The sequence below is a fragment of the Camellia sinensis genome, chromosome 4, assembly GCF_055761805.1.
Source record: "Camellia sinensis isolate YWXY chromosome 4, ASM5576180v1, whole genome shotgun sequence".
In the NCBI taxonomy this organism is placed as follows: Eukaryota; Viridiplantae; Streptophyta; class Magnoliopsida; order Ericales; family Theaceae; genus Camellia; species Camellia sinensis.
The window spans coordinates 154,760,229-154,780,046 of NC_138964.1; the positions used below are offsets into that span (position 1 = coordinate 154,760,229).

The 19,818-nt window shown below is 38.1% G+C and overlaps 3 protein-coding genes across 3 annotated transcripts; 1 reads left to right on the forward strand and 2 right to left on the reverse strand.

The window, feature by feature from the left end:
• Positions 1–4,121: 4,121 nt before the first annotated feature.
• On the forward strand, positions 4,122–9,713 carry LOC114315111 (agamous-like MADS-box protein AGL65). The gene is made up of 12 exons (XM_028261682.2): positions 4,122–4,199; positions 4,971–5,156; positions 6,079–6,138; positions 6,243–6,261; positions 6,389–6,453; positions 6,537–6,552; positions 6,673–6,734; positions 6,929–7,025; positions 7,377–7,424; positions 7,503–7,627; positions 8,216–8,597; positions 9,293–9,713. Exons 2-12 carry the CDS (start codon positions 4,972–4,974, stop codon positions 9,302–9,304), a joined length of 1,071 nt encoding a protein of 356 aa, XP_028117483.1. The 5' UTR covers positions 4,122–4,199; position 4,971; the 3' UTR covers positions 9,305–9,713.
• Positions 9,714–9,764: 51 nt separating this feature from the next.
• On the reverse strand, positions 9,765–13,274 carry LOC114315113 (chlorophyll a-b binding protein 4, chloroplastic). The gene is made up of 3 exons (XM_028261685.2): positions 11,468–13,274; positions 10,159–10,574; positions 9,765–10,072 (listed from the first exon to the last, which is right to left on the reverse strand). The coding sequence occupies exons 1-3, from the start codon at positions 11,665–11,667 to the stop codon at positions 9,936–9,938; spliced, it is 753 nt and encodes a 250-aa protein (XP_028117486.2). The 5' UTR covers positions 11,668–13,274; the 3' UTR covers positions 9,765–9,935.
• Positions 13,275–14,891: 1,617 nt separating this feature from the next.
• On the reverse strand, positions 14,892–19,227 carry LOC114315112 (expansin-A15). The gene is made up of 4 exons (XM_028261683.2): positions 19,037–19,227; positions 18,799–18,944; positions 17,397–17,709; positions 14,892–16,105 (listed from the first exon to the last, which is right to left on the reverse strand). The coding sequence occupies exons 2-4, from the start codon at positions 18,935–18,937 to the stop codon at positions 15,802–15,804; spliced, it is 756 nt and encodes a 251-aa protein (XP_028117484.2). The 5' UTR covers positions 18,938–18,944; positions 19,037–19,227; the 3' UTR covers positions 14,892–15,801.
• Positions 19,228–19,818: the final 591 nt, after the last annotated feature.

Consider the following 19,818-nt stretch of genomic DNA (forward strand, 5'->3'; position numbering starts at 1 on the left):
TTATCACCATATCATCGATGTAGGCCTCCATTGTTTGGCCAAGCAAAGGAGCAAACATTTTGGTCACCATCCTTTGAAAGGTTGCCCCGGCGTTCTTTAAACCAAAAGGCATAACTCGGTAGCAGAAGAGTCCCCTTGGAGTCGTGAAAGAGGTGATCTCTCGGTCAGGCCCGTGCATGGCAATCTGATGGTAGCCGCGGTAGGCATCCAAGAAACTGAGCCTATTGTGTCCAGCCGTCAAGTCCACTAGCTGGTCAATGCGCGGCAAAGGGAAGCTGTCTTTGGGACAAGCTCGGTTGACTGTCTTATAGTTGACATAAACTCGCCACTTTCCATTCTTCTTGGGCACCACTACTGTGTTGGAAATCCACCGAGGGTAGTGCACTTCCTGAATTGCTCGTGCCTCAAGCAGGTTCTTAACCTCCTCTGCAACTACCTCGGCGTGATGCAGTGCCGATCTCCTTGTTCACTAGATGACTGGCTTTGCTCCAGGGAAGACGTTGAGGTGGTGGCTGATAAAACTTGGATCGAGGCCAGGCATGTCGTAGGGCGACCACGCGAAGACTTCGATGTTGGCCATTAAAAACTCAACCATCTCGGTCCTCTCTATGGCCGTGAGACTGGAGCCGAGCAAGAAGAACTTGTCCGGCTGTTCTGTATCAATTCGCACCTCAACCAATTCCTCAACAGCCTTGTCTTCGGCCTTGGTGCCCACATCATCCAAGACACCCTGGTCCTTCGGTCCCTCAATCATTTGAACGAATCCTTTGGCAGCCCGGCTTCCGTTGACCGCCACGAAGCACTGCTTGGACATGACCTGATCGCCCCAAATCTCCTCGATTGCCCCCATAGCCGAGGGGAATCTCATCACCTGGTGATAAGTCGATGCTACAGCTTGCATGGCGTGTAGCCACCCCCTTCCAAGGAAAAGGTTGTACGTCGAAGGCACTTGTAGCACCCAAAACTCAACTTGTTTGACCACGGATCCCGCTTTGACCGGCAGGATAATCTTTTCCAAAGGCCACTCTGGTTGTGAGTTGAACCCGACCAGTGGCGAAGTTGCCGGAGCCAAGTCTGTCTCCCGGAGTTTAAGCTGCTTGAACGCATTATAGTACATGATCTCGACCGAGCTTCCCTGATCGATCAAGATCCGCTTAACATCAAAGTCCTTGACCCGTAGTGTTACTACTAGGGCATCGTTGTGCGGCGTCTGGATACGCTCTAGATCCCTTGAGGTGAAACTAATCACGTCTTTTTCTTCAGTCTTCCCCCTTTTGATGGCAGGTTGTACCGACAAAACTTCCCTCATATGCTCTGCCTTTTTTATCATGCCTCGGAGTTCGCAAACACGCTCCGGTTCCACGATGCCGTGGATGACATTAACAACTCCCTGTGGTGGTGCGTCTCGGTCATCCTGTCCCCTGGGATCAACCGGAGCCTGATTCGGCTTCACGCCGCCATCAATGTAAAGGTCTAGATGCCCGGCCGCAACCAGCTCTTCTAAATGTTGCCGCAAAGACAAACAATCCTCAGTCCGGTGGCCTCTCTCCCGGTGGAACGTGCAACGATACCGCGGATTGTATCCCTTTTGTCCATCGCCCAACTTAGCAGGAAACCGGACATACTCCTCGTCTCGGATTTCACTAAGTATGCGATAGATTGGAATCTTGAAGACCGTGGTTATGCCAGTCCTTGCCTTCATCCTTCTGTTTGCGTCCGCTACGTCATCTCGGGGGGAGTCATCCCAGTCATTCCGACGTCCTCTACCCCAGTTTTTACGGTTCGAGCCACGGTCCGATTCCTCTACTTGGTCACTTGAGCGGCTGGACTCTTGCCCAACTGCGTGCACTTTGCCTGCTGTCTTCTTGTTTGTTGCTACCGGAGTGGCCTTCACGGTTGAAGCTGACGCGTCATCCTCTACTTGGATGTGTTCATTGATGCGCTGCATGAGCTGGCCCATGGAGGTCGGCTGGTGCATAGTAAGTGAGTCCCGCAGTCTATGTCCGACCGGGAGACCACGCTTGTATTGCGTGATTGCAAGGTTGACCGGGCAGTCCAAGATCTCGTTGAAGGTTTCCCAGTACCTTGAGTTGTATACCTTCAGTGTGTCGCTCGGTTCCATCTTGACACTCAACAAATGATCGACTTCCTTTGGTGTCTTTGTGTTGGTTTTGAAGCGTGTAACAAACGCCTCGGCCAGCTGATGCCACCTTTGTATGCTCCCTTCCGGCAACCTCTCGAACCACTTTAAGCCCAGCTCGCCCAAACTTGACGGGAAGATTAGGCACATAAGTCCGTCATTGCGCCTATGTCCGGCCATAACCTGTCGGAAGTGGCTCACATGCATATGTGGATCGGTTTTTCCGTCGTAAAGTGTGAACTTAGGCTGGTGGAAGCCTGTCAGAAGCGGTGTTGTTTCTATTTCCAGGGAAAAAAGGGTGGCACTCAGCCTAGCCAAGTCCGTATCTTCAAAGAGTGGCACTGCTTGGCGGGGTGGAGGCATTCCGACCTCCTGTTGGTGTGAACCTCGTAGGATAGCCGCTGGAAAGCAGGTATTCTCTGGGCTTCGCGCCGACGAGCCCGCTTATTTAAGACCACCCGTAAATCCTCTGACTGAGCGGAGTAAGAGTTCCTTGACGTCGTCGCCGGACGTGAAGGTTTGTAGGTGTTGTCTTGCGCGCTAGACTTTTCTACATGCGCGTCGGAATCACCAACCTGGTAACTTCTAGTAATAGATATGGACTGAGTACGTCGCTGACTCTGGCCGCCTGAACGACGGGATGGGGTGCGCTCACTGTGGTCTCCCACTCCAGCTACTCCCTTCCCTTTGACATGCCGCTTCAGATCCTCCATCTCCGCCGCCATTCGCCGGATGACAGCGTCTTGATCCCTCAACTTATTTTCCAGACGTCTGGCGTGTGAGTCTCTCCTCCGCCGGTGACCGTCTGGACTCCGTGAATGTCCATGACTTCTTCCGCGCTTATCCCGCGCGTCTCCTAACTGGCCTCCGGTGGGCGTCCCCAAGTCCGCCATTGGATGGATGGCAGGAGCGCCTTCTCTCCTTTGGGTGAACTCTGGGGTAGCTCCATCTATGGCAGACAACGGAAACTCATCGTTGTTCGCCATGGACGGCGATCAGATGAACCTGGAAGACAAGGTTGTGTCTGTCAAGTTTCCCACAGACGGCGCCAATTGTACGGGGAACAAATATTCCGGCAAGCCCGTACTCCTTTCTTCCAAGCTTCGTCTCTGTCCGATCACCTGCGCGCAAACAATGGTGAGCTACCCGGCGGTGTATGGCCGGAAAAACCCTCCAACGATCAAGTTAGCACACACCTTAGGATAGAGAGAGAGAGAGAGAGAGAGAGAGAGGTGTTTGAGTGTAAGAAATTCCTTACAATGTGTTCATCTGTCCCGTATGGGGGGCGCAGACATACTTATATACCCTCTGCGCCCCATATCCACTCCCAGTCATCTCCTGACACGTGGCTCCGCTATCCCATCTGTCAGCATAAACTTTGCCGATCATCACCTAATCACAACTGCCTGCCTTCTCAGCTGGAGCTCGGCAGCCGAGCTGCTCTATCCACGGCCGTGCTGTGCTTCATACCCAAGCGCTTCACTGGCTAGGCCCAGGGAGGACCGGGCTAGACGGCATCTCGGCAAAGCCAAGCTCGGGGTACCTCCTGTGGTCGGCCTTCCTGCTGATCAAACGGTTTCCTCGGTTGACCACGCCTTTCTGGGCGCCGGTCGCTCAGCTTGTCTGGCTTCAGCCATCCCCTGATCAAGCAGCTTGGTCCAACCGAGCACTACCTTGCCGAGCTTCTTTACGGTCCGGGGCGACACACACTTGGCCCAATTCCTACCCGGGCCAAGTTCTGGCAGCCCATCCCCGGGCGGATAGTCGATCATCTCGGCCCCATGCACGGTTGGGCTCTCAACCTGCTCGGCCGTTGCCTCGGCCCAATTCCAGGTCATAAACCACCCTCTCAAGTTTTAATATTGGTGTATAAGACAGTAATTAAGAATTTTATTTATTTTTATTAATTATACCAAATAAAAAATTTTGAAAAAAAATTGTAATTTTTAAAATTATAAGGATTAATTAATATTTTAAGTAAAGATGGAGGAAGCCATTTCTTTGCTCTGAAGTTCTCTGTATCACTCTCTTCCAACGTTGGAAAGCCTCACCGTCCGTAGTCCGTATCTCTCTCTCTCTCTCTCTCTCTCTCTCTCTACACACACAGACATACAAACATACATGTATACATCATCATCATCATCATCATCTATGGTTGGTTTGTGAAATCTCTAACACCTCACCGATTCTCTCGCTGGTTTCAACTTCCGCAATCACAGCATAACCCTTCGTCCTATCCCAACCTCTCTCTCTCTCTCTCTCTCTACCAGTTCCTCCTCCTGTTTCTATCTCTCTTCCCTTTCTCCCTATGCTGCTTTCCTGAATCCATTTCCTCATATGGGTTTCTTTTTTTTTTTTTTCTTTTTTTGGCCCTTCTCCAATTTTGTCTTGTTATATGTAGATTCTGTTTCGAGTTTACAATCTAGGGTTTCAGAGTTCTGAACCGGTTCGAAACTCGAAATCTTCAACTGGTTTTCTTAAAATAGGTGTCTTTTATCACCTTGGTTTAGATTTCCTTTCTGGGTATCCCAAAATTCAGTCGCTTTCGAATTGGGTTGTAAGTTTATCAATATTCAGAATTGGGTTATGATATTGTGGAAACAGAGACTATTGGGTTGATTGTTAGATCATTTTACGTCTTTGGTCAATTTTCATTTCTGATTGTATCTTCTTTTATAGAGATTTTGGAAAAATTTGATCTTGTCCCATGGTTTTCATGCCCATTGGAGCTTATTGGAATGAATTCTAGGGTTAGAGAAGCTCAAATCTTGGAGTGTAAACATATTGGTAGGGCATACGTGGTTTGAGGAGATTTCTCATTTGTTTGCAGTATGGGGAGGGTTAAGTTGAAGATAAAGAGATTAGAGAGCACGAGCAACCGGCAAGTGACCTATTCAAAAAGAAGGAATGGCATCTTGAAGAAAGCCAAAGAATTATCGATTTTATGCGATATCGACCTTATCCTTCTAATGTTTTCTCCAACGGGAAAGCCAACATTATTCCGTGGAGAGCGCAGGTATTTCTAGGCCTTGAACTTGTGGCATATTATATCTCTGTGGAATATGATGGGTAGTACATTAATAAGACTTTATTAGGCTTGAGCATGAGACTCTGTTTCTATTAAATTTTGTGTTATACTTGTATATTAGCCTCAATATTTACTATAATCCTTTACTTGGATAAATTTGGGAAACAACCCCCAGCTAAAGAAGCTATTGTACTACCATTGATTTGTTGATATATAAGTTCAACTTCAACATTGTGAACTCAAAAGTAATTCACAACTACAGCATGCTATCTTGTTTGGGTTTAAAGTCTTTTGTTCTAACACCTTGGTTCCATCTTGGATTGGGACACAAATTTTATGTCTGGCAGATTATGAACTGTAGGAGATGGAGAGAGATAAACATACCGGTGTCTTGTGACAGAAATGAAAAAGAGTTTAAAAAATATCCAATACTCACCGTGTTAAATCTATATGTATTTATGTGAAGGTATTAATTTTATAATCCAACGTTGAAGTAATGAAAATAGCTGTAATTGCACTAAGTAATGGGATTAAACATTGTGTTACTATGGCTAAGAATGCATGAAGCCATTTGAGCTCTACTCTATTCTTTTAACTGTGAATTTTATAAAGGAATTTTGCTGAACTCTATGTCATGAAGTAATATAGTTTTACATTATAACATTCGGATCTCCTACAACTTGCAAGTCATTTCAATGGCAAGGTCCAGAACTGCCTCCCATTTTCTGTGTGCCAATTATCCTTTGTTGGTGAGGTAGGCCAACGTTAGTGTTGGATTCTTGGCAATATGAGCTGTAGTTTATTTTTTTCCTCCAATAATTGAAACAAAAAACAGAGTAAGGTATCAATGGGATATTTTTATCTGGATCATTTACCATGTCCTAAAAAATCATGTATTCTACTTCTTCAGCAATATTGAAGAGGTTATTGCAAAATTTGCTCAACTGACGCCACAAGAAAGGACAAAAAGGTGAGGAAAAAATCATTCTAATTCTGTGGTTATTTTTGTATTTTGTTGTTTGGTTAAATTTGATTTGTGTTGTCACTAAATGATTTTCATTTTGACTGGAGCAGGAAGTTGGAGAGCCTTGAAGTAAGATTAATATACCACCCATTCTCTAATACACAAATTCTCTCTCTCTCTCTCTCAGTTTTGATTAAGTGAAGATTGAATGACAAATACTCATTCAAACATTTTGGTGTTCTATTTGATAATATAGGCATTGAAGAAAACCTTTAAGAAGTTGGATCATGATGTAAATATACAAGACTTTCTGGGGTCGAGGTGTGATTATTTTTTAATTAATCTTAGAAGTTCATGATTAAGTCTTTGTGAGATATTTAATGCTCTCTTGTTTTTCCTTGCAGCTCTCAATCAGTTGAGGTGAGCCCTTGTTCATCGCTTTAGATGACCTTAATTTTAAGAAATTTTAGTTGTTATTCATAGCTAGAACCCTAATCGAATTCTTTGTTTAACATCTTTCATGTAAATTGCTATGGATAGGAATTATCCAACCAAGTAAGGATGTTGCAAGCTCAACTTACAGAAATGCATAAGAGACTGAGGTGCAACTCTGAAGCTTTTATTTGTTTTAAGTATTGCTAGTTTTATTGTTTCTTTTTAGCTTGTCAATCACAAAATTGGCATGATACAGCCAACACTTAAAGCCTACTTTGTTATATTTTTACAATTTAATTTGTCTACATTTCTTTGTTGTACCTTACCATATAATATTTCATATTGTTTTGTGCTGCTTCAGCTGTTGGAGTAATCCTGACAAGATTGACAACATTGAACATCTTAGGCAGATGGAAGACTCACTAAGGGAATCACTTAACCGAATTCAAATTCAAAAGGTATGATGTAATATTAAATGATTGGAGAGTTACGCCAAAATTTGAGAATGTCAATAGCTTCATTAACATATGCCCTTTTTGCCCTAATTTACAATACTAACTTTTGTTTATGAACTTGAACCCCAAGTTACCTTATTTGATGAACCACAACCGCTCCTCACATGGTGAGGCCTGCCCGTGTGAGAGGGAGGGTTGTGCATGTAGCGATAGTACTTAGCACACTTCACCTGACATTGTGCTACACATATGCTAATTGTAGTACTAATAGATATACCCGATTTAAGTTTCTAGGTGAATTATCAAAGTAATTAGATAATAATAATACACCGAATCTCCTGTCTAATCTTGCAGGAAAATTTTGCAAAGCACCCTCTTATGTCACTGGAATGCACTAGCCAGGTAATAAATCGTTAACTATGTGCTTTTGTGGTTTGTGATTTTGGATAAAAGCTAATGTAGACCAATCTTGCATGACAGTTCCAGAATGGGATGCATTTGCCTTTGATGATGGGTGGTATGCAAGAAGCCCCACTATCGTGGCTTCCCGATAATGAGAATCAACATATGCTATTAACAGGGGACCCAAACTTTTTACCTCAAAGGTGAATGGACTGTTATTAAATGTTACTTATTATTTTAATTGAACATCATGGAAATGTCTCACTTCACTTCAATATATTAAACTGATATCTCTTTTCGTGGAAAAGTCTTCTATTTCATCAATCTTTATTGCTTGTATGGTCATAATGATTTAAATTTAGGGGACTATCAAATCCACTTGGATAGCATCCATAGTTTTTTTTTTCTTTGGGCATATATGGACTCGCATTGATTGTCAACTAAGAAGCATGACACGGACATGATACGAACATGCGGACACACAAATTGTCAATATTATTACATGCCGTATTTTTAAATATTATATATTTATCCTATGTCGCATATTTATTCTTATCAAATTCATAAACCTTGTGTATTCTATTTTGGTAACACAATTTAAAAATTCAAAAAAATTGGACAGTGTGTCCCAAGTGTCCCCAGTCTGACATGTTCAATGTGTATCCTTGTCCAACATGTGTCAGACACCAGTATGTGACCTCAGGAGAGGTATCCATGCTTCATAGATTGTCAATAATGTTTACTTTCTGATATCTTGCTTAATCTGTTGGATGATTATTGTTTTTATACAGAGATGTGGAGTGCTCCACTGATCATTCCCTTCCAACGTACTCTGGTTACTTCGGTCCTGGCAAAGCGGAGATTGAGAATACTAGACACGTCGATAACCCACGACAGGAAGGTGGTGCCTTGCATGGGTTAGATAGCACTGCATGCTTGAGACTACAACTCAATGAGCAATATTCATACCATCCGTATAGTGGTCTAGATTTACAGGAAGCAAAGAAATTGAGGCCCGAGACAGAGATGAACTTGCATGGAAATCCCTTGGATTATCAAATCAATAGCAATTTTCAACTTTCTAGACCTATCTATGACAACATGCATCATGCTTGGGTTCCTCCGCCTGAACCTTGTTCCATTTCCATGTTCAATGGCAACTCATACTCACAGGTTAGCATTCCTTGCATTGTCGTGTGTCTTTTTTTTTAATCTTTATATGGTCAGCTTTGCAGGATTTTAAATTGATGAAATAGTTCTTAACGTGCCTCTTCAATTTATGAACTGAGTTAAATTCTTTGATAGTACAACATTTTTTGGATGAGGGGTGACTAAACTGCTTAGTTTTTCGCCTGTGTCATCCCAAGTCATGGAAGACATTATTTGCTCACAATTTGAGTCTTTCTTAGATTGTGAACGGCCATTTGAAGTTGTGTCCCATCTGTAGGCATACAGCTGATGAATACATGTCTAGGGCTAGAAAAGGTTTCTGTAGCTTTCGTGGCATGTAAATGAGGGAGCTTCTAAATACATTCACTTAATTTCTCATGCCCGCCATATGCATTGTGAATCTTGTACTTTAGGAAGAAACACTTGTATCCGTGCTTGTATTGAGAAATTTGATAGGTGTATTTAGCAACTCACTGTAAATGATGACCAAATTTGAGCTTGCATGTTCTTGCTTCACAACCCCGACACCCTTTACATGGATGTCTGTTATGGTTAAAATCAAATTTGTGCAAAGCGTTTAAGAATGATATACTATAGTGTCGCTATCGTAACACGCTTTGATCCAGGTGTATCTGAATTTTTTCATTCTATTTGGTCTCACATCGTGGTTCTTTCTTTCTTTCTTTTTTTGTGTGCAGCAACCACATTAACTTTCACACATATTGCCGTTCATCAAGTCGCTGAGAACGGTAGCTGCAAGACACAAATCGCTACAAGCAAACAGTTTTGCTTCGACTGGATAGTTACTGATGCCTAGTTTCGTTTCGCATTACTACGAGACGAAGAGCAGACTCATTTTTGCATTACCATATGAAAGTAAACAACATAACAGCAGATTTTGAGCAATTCTCATTTGGTTTGTAACTAAACAAATTGTTAGCTGTATATTATATAAGGTATATATATATCATACAGGATTGTAGGTTGTCCATGAATTTAGTTTTCTGATCTCTTTTTCTCAAGAAAGTTTCTTGTAATGGGCAGGGGACTCCTATTAGCAGGTTTTGGTTGCCCATCTGTAAATCAAACTCTTTTTTAATAGAATCCAATTTCAAATCAGATTGTATTTGTTGGAATTTCTAGTTGTCGGTTGTTGCTTGGTTAGACGAATTTGAAATTAATATCGCTTTAGTATAAACGATAATGCCATAGTTCCATCTTAGTTCCACTGTACATTGAAGGTTCATTGTTTTACAACGAAGCATGAATCTCACTCAAAAACCATTTCATTCACGGATACATGATAGACGATACAAGATCTTCCTTTAGCTTCTTATCGATTTAGTAACCCTGGAATGTCTGAATAATTGTGTTGTGCCATGGGTCGGAGAGATGCTGCAAGAGGTTGTCGAATGGCCCTTTTCCGGTCACATTGTGCTGAACGATGAATCCCAAGAATGCCAACATTGCCAATCTCCCTGCACATGAATCACACACACATTAGCCCGAAACTTAAAAATGCTGCACCAAACAGATCCTAAGTTAGGCGCTCCAACACACTTACCGTTGGCAAGCTCCTTCTCCTTGGCCTCCTGGGTGGGTGCAAAATTCAGGGGATTGAAAATGCCACCAGGGTACCCAACCTCACCGGGAGGCAAGCTATAGTTCTTGAAGATAGGATCTTGGTTGACACTTCCTGGGTTCTTGATGTCCTGCCATCGTCGGATCTCAACGTAGTGGAACAAGATGAACTCGATCACGAACAGAGTTGACGATGACGCGAAGTACTCGGCTTTTCCTGCATCGTACCATTTGGGGACATTGATTATTCCGATAGTTGAGAAAACTTCTGGCAGCAGCATTCCGGTGACCCCTAACATGGCCCACCGGCTGTTCACAAGCTCGGCTTGGATGTACCATTTTAGGTTCTCAGGGTCCTCTGCAAGGCCTAGAGGATCAAATCCATTGTCACCAGGGAGACTGGAACAGGGTAAAACAGTTACGTTAGTTATTGGGTTAGAAATCATATTCAACTATATGGAGAGGACATAATACTATTATGTCAATACTTAACACAAAATTGACAAAAATGGGTTTCATGTAGAATTAATTACACTTACCAAGGGGTTTGCGATCACGGCCTGGGAGTGTACTCATTTCATGATCTCAGGTTCAAATTTTCTTTAGGTGCAAATGATTTTTTGAGGTAATCTATACAAGGTTTTGTCATAGCTTTAATTGAGGCTCCGGTCCTTTAGGCCGAATACCAAATTATAAAAAAATTATTATAAAAATTATATCACTTTCATCCTTCTAAAATGACGGATTTGTACCTTTTTAATTTTTATATTATATATAAAGTTGAGTGCGGTAAATATACAATTTTAAAAGTAATATTAATATCTTGTTTGTTAGTAGGTTATATTAGTCAAAAAACTACTACAATTTGTCATATAACTCTCTTCATTTTTCTGTATGTCTTTTCATAAAAAGTTAAAAAATTACTAAAATAGCCAATATTCAAACACCCCCTCAATACTCTATTATGTATGACGAAAGATTTCTTGCAGTATGGATTGCAGGGATTCTTGCAACTCTATGTAGATGGGTATAGTTAAATGGTATTTTAGTAAATAAATGTTATTTACTTTGTTATACAATTTTGTGAAATTTTTGTTGTTGTTCATCACTAATCTTTTAATAAACACAAGTTATGTCACTAAGTTAAATGAATGGGTAATGAGGAATAAACAAAATTTTTATACACAAATATATAGTAAGAATAATGTGATAGTACCATTTCCACAGTAATAAGTGTTTTGAGTTGAAATAAAAAGACGCTTGTATAAAATTTTCGGTACAAAAATGCTGACCTGCCATTAAGGTAGTTTGGTGAGGGCAATCCCGGTAACCATTCACCTTTGGCTTCAACTTTGAATGATCTTGGTGATGAAGATTTTGATTTAAGTGAAATTTCTCTGTTGAGCTTGCCGGAAGAACCGGTAAGGAACTGGGATTTGGCGGCACGTGGCCGGAAGACAGCGGTGGATGCTTGCGCCGTAATGGTTGCCATCTTTGCCGACCTGAATTCCGGTGAGGAGAGAGAGGGGGGGGGGGGGGGGGGTTGTGATCTTGGAAGGGTATGTTTTGTATTATATGCTTGTGTGTTTCATTTCAGTGACTATCCTTGTGGTTCTTGTTCTTTGTTTGGATGGTGATTGTTGGTTTGCTAGATTTTTAGAAACCAACGGTTGTGATGTGTCTGAGATTTCAGATTAGCCAATGGGATCCATTCCCTCCTTATCCCTTATCTAGCTTGCCAAGTTGCCATATCCATAAATCTATTTCTTTGATGCTGTTGGATGTAGAGAGATTTTGTGGGTCTTATTTGTTGCCACGTAGGAAGATTTTATGATATATTAGTTGGAGGATCCTTGATGTCCAATTGATGCGTGACAAGTGGTTGGCTCAGATACAATCCACACAAAGCATATCTAATTTGCCAATGAGCCTGTTTAAGTAAAAGGTTAGAAAAAGAAGAGAGTTACTCATGTCTATTTACTACCAATGTTTCTGAATTTGCAGGTCCATCTAAACCCTTTCTATCTATTTTTTCAATTAGAGCTCCTAAGATCAATAAAGAGGGTAGATAGAGAGGGGGAAAAAATCTTCATAAAGTCTTGCTAGGTATCATGGACCACGTTTAAGGGGGCTACTAACGCTAGGGAACTGTGTACATCTACTAGGAATTTTCATTTCACTTTATTTGGTTTAGTTTTATAAAAATATTTTTGATTTTTTTTTTTGGGGTCTATAAAGACATTTTTTTATTTACATTTTAGTCAAATTTTTTATTTTACTTTTAGATGTACTCAAAAAAAAATTGCAGAAAATATGAAATAAATTACTAAGAGCATCTCCAACGGTTCATCAAAATTTTCATCAAATCTGAGTGAAAAAATGACTTTTTTCTCATTCTGATACGGAGGGCTCCAATGGTTCATCAAATCAAATTTTTATCAAATCTACGCCGAGACAACCGGTTGGTCGACCGGTAAAGGCAAAATTATTTTTTTTTGAATTGTTTGAACCTTTTCAGTGAACTGTCTGAACCCTTTTTCGGAACGACCAGTTGGTCGGCCGGTAAGGCAAAATTTTTTTTTGAACTGTTTGAACTTTTTTTTTTGAACTGTTTGAACCCTTTAGTGGTCGACCGGTTGGTGTCCCCCAACGATCAGGAACAGTGATTTGGTGAAATGCTGCACCTGTTCTCATTTTGGTGATAGGTTTGGTGAATTCTCGATTTGATATCGATTTGGTGAAACCGTTGAAGCTCAAAAAAGTGACTTTTTTACCAAATTTTAAATTTAATGTCAGGTTTGGTGGAGCGTTGGAGATGGTCTAAGGACAAATATGAACAAATGAAACTTTTGTTTATCGAGAAAATCAAACTGAACACTAATGGATGCTCTAGAGGTAATAAAAGAAGGGTCTTTTAAAATATGCCTTTACGGTATATGATAAGGAAGTTTAAAAATATGAATAATGTTATATATATATATATATATTAATTAATGTATTAACAGATGATGTAATATAATTTTAGAGATTTTAAATATTTATAATTTGTATAATATATAAAGTCAATTATAATGTCATAACACTAATTAGTACATGTACCACTACTGTAAAAATATGATACATTCTTTATTACGCTATCTTTCATGCATAAAGTATAAACAAATAAAATATCTTAATATATATCCTAAAAACACGGGTTAACAAAACCCCCTAAAAAGGAAAATAGGGAGATATTTGATGATGAAATTGAGAGTTGGATTTATCTCTACATTGGACATAGCTCTAGTGGCAACCCAACTCTACATTAATTTTTTTTTTGTTCAATTTGTATCGTGTTAAAAATTTAGGAAATATTACGATGAACACTTTTTAAAAGGTGTGTATCATATGTACTTTATAACTGAAAAGAAAAATAACATAATTTTAATTTTTTGAGTCGTAACTATAAAAAAAATATCATAACTAAACACCATATGAGGTATAACTAAAGAACTTATGAGTTATATTTAAAATAATGACATAACTAATAAGAAAATTAGTCATAATAATATGAAAATGATATAATTAAAGATACATATGACACATCTTTTTTAAATAGGTATATATTAGAATTTTCCTAAAAACTCTCATTGCTAGTATTGTTTTTGACGTTTCTTCTTTTATTTTATTTTTTTGAGGGGGGGACATCTTTTTTAAATGAAGAATAATGCTTGGGAGCACTAATTAGTGCTCCCACTAATTAGGTGGCAGTGGGTCCCGTCATTAATGATGTGATGTTTTGGTCTTGGAATTGTATTTTTATTTTTATTTTTTTACTTTTTTAATGCATTAGTGCTATTAGTGGTGATGTTTTTAGTGGGATGAATCATTGTTGTTAAATGAATGTATATTAGAATTTTCCTAAAAACTCTCATGGCTTGTATTGTTTTTGACGTTTCTTCTTTTATTTTTTTTATTTTTGGAGGGAGGAGGGGGACTTTCCTTTAGGCAAAGGCTCAAGCCCGATGTATTTGAGACCGTTTGAGCCCGGCCTTTTTCTGGCCCAATTTGAGCAACATTTAATTATGATAAGATAAAGTTTGGGCTTATAGCCTTCTGATTTTCTGGCCCAATTTGTCATTGTATTACTACAATAAAATATTATAATTTAACTGTTCGAATTTAAATTTAAATAATATTAAAATATTACATATTTATTCTATTATATAAAACATATAATTTACTTAGTGTTAAAATTTATGTCACACATTTTTTCTCATGCCTAAATTACTCTTGTAATTACTGAGTTTGTGATTTCAAAATTTGGTTTTTTTTTTTTTTTTTTGTCCTATCATTTTTCTGTCATCCATCTACGTTGAAATTTCTTCTTTTAAATGATAGTTACAACCATCTTTTACTTACTTTTAAATCATATTTTTTAAAGTAATATAATTTTACTTCAACTTTAAACATATTTATTGCATCAAAATCATTACAAATAGATCCATGACATGAAGTATTCTTGTTTTTTCTTTGCTTTTATTCTTTTTCTTCATGGATTTTATTAAAAAAAAAATTCCAACTGTTAGAGATTAATCTTTCTGTGTTGAAGACTTGGTAAGGACTATATAATAGATTTGCCATGTGGTGATCCTGAAATGGTGCTACAAATTGATATTAGAGAGAGAGAGAGAGAGAGAGAGAGAGAGAGAGAGAGAGAGAGAGAGAGAATCATAATTTTTAGATAGAACCCTCATCACCTTCAATAATATCATGATAAAGAGAGAAATTAAAACAGTTTACAATTCTAATGTAAACTCAAACCAAAACCACCCCAAAAAAATAACATACTCAGCACAAAGCTGATTACAATGACTTCAATTCAAACCCCCAAAGCAAAAAAACGCTTTCAATTAAGGGACTGAATGAACAATTCAAAAACAAAAAACCAACCAAAACAAAACAAAACAAAAAAAAAAAAAAACAACAACAACAACAACAAAAGCAACTATGACGTGGCGGGTGGTAAATGTTCCACCACTGCCAGTTTCTGTCTTCCTTAAAACATCAGAGACAGAAACCCTAAAAAAAAATGAGATCTTCAAGGGCCACTTCAAAATAAACCCTTTCTCATTTTTTCACTCAAAACCCAACTCTAAAATGACTCATCTACTAACCCTTGTACTATACCCAAATAAATAATGACACTAACACAAAATTCATACACAGAAAAATACTCGGAAAATATAATATGTGATTCAAACTCATTCAAGATCTGGGGTTTATCATACCAGAATTGAATCTGAACCACACATTATTTTTCTAAGTATAATTCTGTGCATAAATTTTGTATACATATTTTAAAACAGTATTTGGATCTTAAATTTGTATTAGGATTTGTGGATGAAAAGAAAAAATAAAAGAAAATTTTGTCACTTTCTCTTTTACTTTTTATCTACAAATCCCTACTGAAATTTAAAATCCAAAAACAACCTTACTAATACCAAATTAGTACTAATATTGGCGCTCTCTTACCAAGCGAGATGCCTAGATTCGAGCCTTCTCCTACCGATTGTTAAAAAATAAAAATAAGAAACTATTACTATGATTAGTAGTTGCCAAATAAATATGGAGGAACTACTAAATTTTAGAATTGGCTACCACTGAAGGTTTGGCCAAAGGACCAGCTAGGAGGGGCAATATTGGAAGAGATCACAGTACGACCATCACTTGTGGTGACCTTGAAAGAGAGGCCTTGTCCATTGAGGCAAGTGTTGCTTTGCCAATTTTGACCCCAATTTCTTGACATGGGTTGCCAATCAGTGTTTGAACCTTTGATGGAAACGGCTTGGACATCACCAGCACCTCCAACATTTGTGATTAGGACCAAGTTGAAGTATGAGTGGCCATTGATTGTGAATCTTATGCCTCCCTTTTTCATGCAAGGTACCCTATAATTAAGGTTAGAAAGAAGTTTAGTTAGAGAGAGAGGGGATTAATTGGGGAAAGAATCTTCTATAACCAAATTTCTCTGATTAAGATTCTAAAGATCTCGAAATATAAGAATCTCAAGATATGATATTATTTACAATTGTATGGAGAGAATCTCATAAATTGACTAAATATTAAATATAGAGTTGGAACTCTCTCTAATATAAAGCCAGGGAGTCCATTCTTGGCCTATCTTGGTAATTTAAACTGTTAATTTTGTAAGATGTGTTGAGCATATCATACTTATTAAAATTTAAACTATTAATTTTGTAAGATGTGTTGAGCATATCATACTTATTACAATTTAGGGCAAATTACATATACACCCCTCGAGGTTTGGTTAAATTACAGATACCCCCTGAGGTTTCGGAAATTACATCCCGCCCCCTGAGGTTTGTATTTTCATAACAATTTACCCCCTGAGGTTTATATTTCATAACAAATTACCCCCTAATTTCTTATGCAAATATAGCATTCAGGGGGGAATTCGTAATTTCTCAAACCTCAGGGGGGTATTTGTAATTTAGCCAAACCTCGAGGGGTGTATATGTAATTTGCCCTAAAATTTAAAGTCGATCGAAAATCAGTAACTATGCAATTAAATCACATTTGTCTTAAAAAATAGACAATTTATTATCAAAATTATAATTGCATTTCAATTTTTTAAAGATAGACGGCCTTCTCTTTTTTTCTTTTCTTTTCTTTTTTTTTTTTTTTATCAAAGATAAGATTAGTATGTTAATATATTTAGATTATAATGGAAGAGTTCGTCGCTGTTCCATCAGCTCGAACCCCTGACCTTCCATATAATCATAAGAATATATATATATATATATATATATATATAATTGTACATATGGATGCATACATATTTGCAACTATATACATGTATATGTATGCTGATATTTCTGTATGTAAAATCTAGCTTCATCTCTTAGCAAATACTATATATTTATTATGGGTATCTATATGCATGTATGCATACATATGAAATAGCCTGGAATGTAAGCCTCAAAATTTCAAATTACCATTTTAACCATAGCCCCAGACATGTCTAGACCTAGAAAGCAACTTTAAATGATCTATGGTGTCCTATATGGCAGGTACCCTTCCAACAAAATAAAGAATAATACTATACAAATATAATTTTTATACAAAAATACCACAAAAACATCATTCTGGATGTGTTTTATGTATAAAAATTCTATTTATAAATCATTTTTCTTAACATAAGAGGTCCAAAGCACATACCTTCTGTAAGAGACAGGGACAATCCCAGCTCTGTATTGAGCAATGTGTTGGAAGACAGGCTGAGAGAGATCAAAGTGGTGTTGGGGAGGGTTGCACCACCCTCCTGCATTGTTTGGGAGGGCAGTGTTTGGAGGGCAGAAGTTGGTGGCTGTGACCACAATAGAGCCAGGGAGACACCACTTTTGGTCACTCACACACTTTATCTCAAAACAAGCTCCACAGCTAAACCCATTGTTGAATAGAGCTGTGCTCAAGGCTGCTGTGTTGGTCCCATATCCTTGGCTGTATAGGTTTCCATACCCACATGCCCCACCTGCATCCACCCAAAACAAAAATTCAAAAAATTTTGAAGAAATATAAAAATATAAAAAATAAAAAATTGAAAGGTGTTTCGTTATACGAACTGGCAAATGGGTTAATGTTGAAAGGTTGTATTTGAATTTTAAAATTGAAAAGTAAACATGTTAAGAAGAGAATTAAAAAAAAAAAAATTTGAATGAAATATAAAGTAATTTTTTATTATTTATTTTAACGTTGATCTATTTTAATAATCTACTAATATCTTACTGTGTGACCCAGAGAGAGAGAGAGAGGGGGAGGGAGAAAAAGAAAAAAAAAAAAGAAAAGACTTGAGGTTGTTGAAATTTGAGCTTTCTTTGATTTTTAAAGAGAGATTTGGGGTTTAAATTTATGAAGAAAACATCAAACACTTATTATTAATGATTTAACTTTCTATTTTGCTAATATTTTCTTCTTATCAAAACAGGGAAATTATTTTGTATAAATTATGCTAAAAGTTGAGTTTTTACACAATCTACCCCTTTTAGACCCCATCTAATAGGGAATTATTGTAGTAACGGCCTAAGGTTCTTTGAAATTTTAGGCTAAACAATAAATTAGGACCTTATTTTAATGGACTTCCGACAAAAATGAAGTCTTCACTTTTTTTTTTCAGGCCTTAAACAATAGAATGGGTGGACTAATAATTGAGATATCTCTTACTGATTTAATATATGTATATATATTTCTTTCTTCTTTTTTTTTTTTTTGGGGCAAATTACATATACACCCCTCCAGGTTTGACAAAATTACAGATACCCCTCTGAGGTTTGAGAAATTACGAATTCCCCCCTGAATGCTATATTTGCATAAGAAATTAGGAGTAATTTGTTATGAAATATAAACCTCAGGGGGTAAATTGTTATGAAAATACAAACCTCAGGGGGCGGGATGTAATTTCCGAAACCTCAGGGGTATCTATAATTTAACCAAACCTGGAGGGGTGTATATGTAATTTGCCCTTTTTTTTTTGTCCCTAAATTCAACACAATTTAAAGGAGACAAGGGAGAGAGATATATAGAGGTAATTAAAAGAATAGAAGAGTTGGAGCAGAGTATATACCCATAGTGCCAGAAGCATCACCACCTCCATAGAAAGTGGCATGAGCATCAACCCATCCCCCATCATACCCATCAACACCACCACATGAGAATGACAAGAGAGTGAGTAATCCCACTATGCAAATCCCAACTAGAACCATTTTTTAGCTGCACAATGAGAATGAGTTTTGTTATTAGCTCTAGTGTCTAGGGACTACCAACACTTGAAAATGAGACTAAATTGAAAAATTGATACTCACCCCTTTAGATAGAGAGAGAGAGAGAGAGAGAGAGAGAGAGAGAGAGAGAGAGATTTTGGCGGATGGACTTGTGAGGAAATGGGCAGGGGGTGAGGTGGGAATAAATAGAAGTTTGGGGGAGGGGCAGAGAGAGAGAGAGAGAGAGAGAGAGAGAGAGAGAGAGAGGGAGGGTTGTTTGGCTAGGCTAGGGCAACGCCTCACAACTACTAACAGACACTTTTGAGGTGTGGGGACCTAAACCCGCCAGGTTTCAAGCGGTTTGTTTTGTCTCTGTGAATAACTCGCTGTTGGCTCCAAACAAACCTCCCGGTTTCAATTTTCATTTCCTTCTTTCTTTTATTTTATTTATTTATTTATTTTAAAATAATTGATGAGAATATAATAGAGAATAGAGAATAGCAAGTGTCTTGTCCATCGTGTGGGTGTTTGGTGTTCGAATTTTTTGTTATTTTATCTTTAGTAAAAAAAATCCTTTTTTTTTAATTTTTATTGTGCTTTTTAAATTCGTTTATCTAAACGGATTTAGAAAAAAAAATTAAAAAATTGACACAAGTTTTAAAAAAGATTGAATTTTTTTTTTTATAAAAAAAATGACTTTTTGCTGGATGTCAACTCTTTAATTTATGGGTGATTTGGGATGATCTAACTAAGTGTACTTTTTGATTTTTTATGAAATATAAGTTGGGTATAAGTTGAGTTTAAAATGATGTAATAAAGAGATGATGTGACTTAAATAAAACGATGTGATTTAAATAGAATAATGACTTTTTAATTTTTTTAAG

Coding starts and splice junctions, on each gene's coding strand:
- LOC114315112 (XM_028261683.2), bottom strand. CDS start 18,937: ATGGTTCTAGTTGGGATTTGCATAGTGGGATTACTCACTCTCTTGTCA. Junction 17,710..18,798: donor TGATGCTTCTGGCACTATGG/GTATATACTCTG, acceptor GGGTGGATGCAG/GTGGGGCATGTGGGTATGGA. Junction 16,106..17,396: donor GTCCCTGTCTCTTACAGAAG/GTATGTGCTTTG, acceptor CCTTAATTATAG/GGTACCTTGCATGAAAAAGG.
- LOC114315111 (XM_028261682.2), top strand. CDS start 4,972: ATGGGGAGGGTTAAGTTGAAGATAAAGAGATTAGAGAGCACGAGCAAC. Junction 6,735..6,928: donor GAAATGCATAAGAGACTGAG/GTGCAACTCTGA, acceptor GTGCTGCTTCAG/CTGTTGGAGTAATCCTGACA. Junction 7,425..7,502: donor CACTGGAATGCACTAGCCAG/GTAATAAATCGT, acceptor CTTGCATGACAG/TTCCAGAATGGGATGCATTT.
- LOC114315113 (XM_028261685.2), bottom strand. CDS start 11,667: ATGGCAACCATTACGGCGCAAGCATCCACCGCTGTCTTCCGGCCACGT. Junction 10,575..11,467: donor CCAAACTACCTTAATGGCAG/GTCAGCATTTTT, acceptor ACCCTGTTCCAG/TCTCCCTGGTGACAATGGAT. Junction 10,073..10,158: donor GGAGAAGGAGCTTGCCAACG/GTAAGTGTGTTG, acceptor ATTCATGTGCAG/GGAGATTGGCAATGTTGGCA.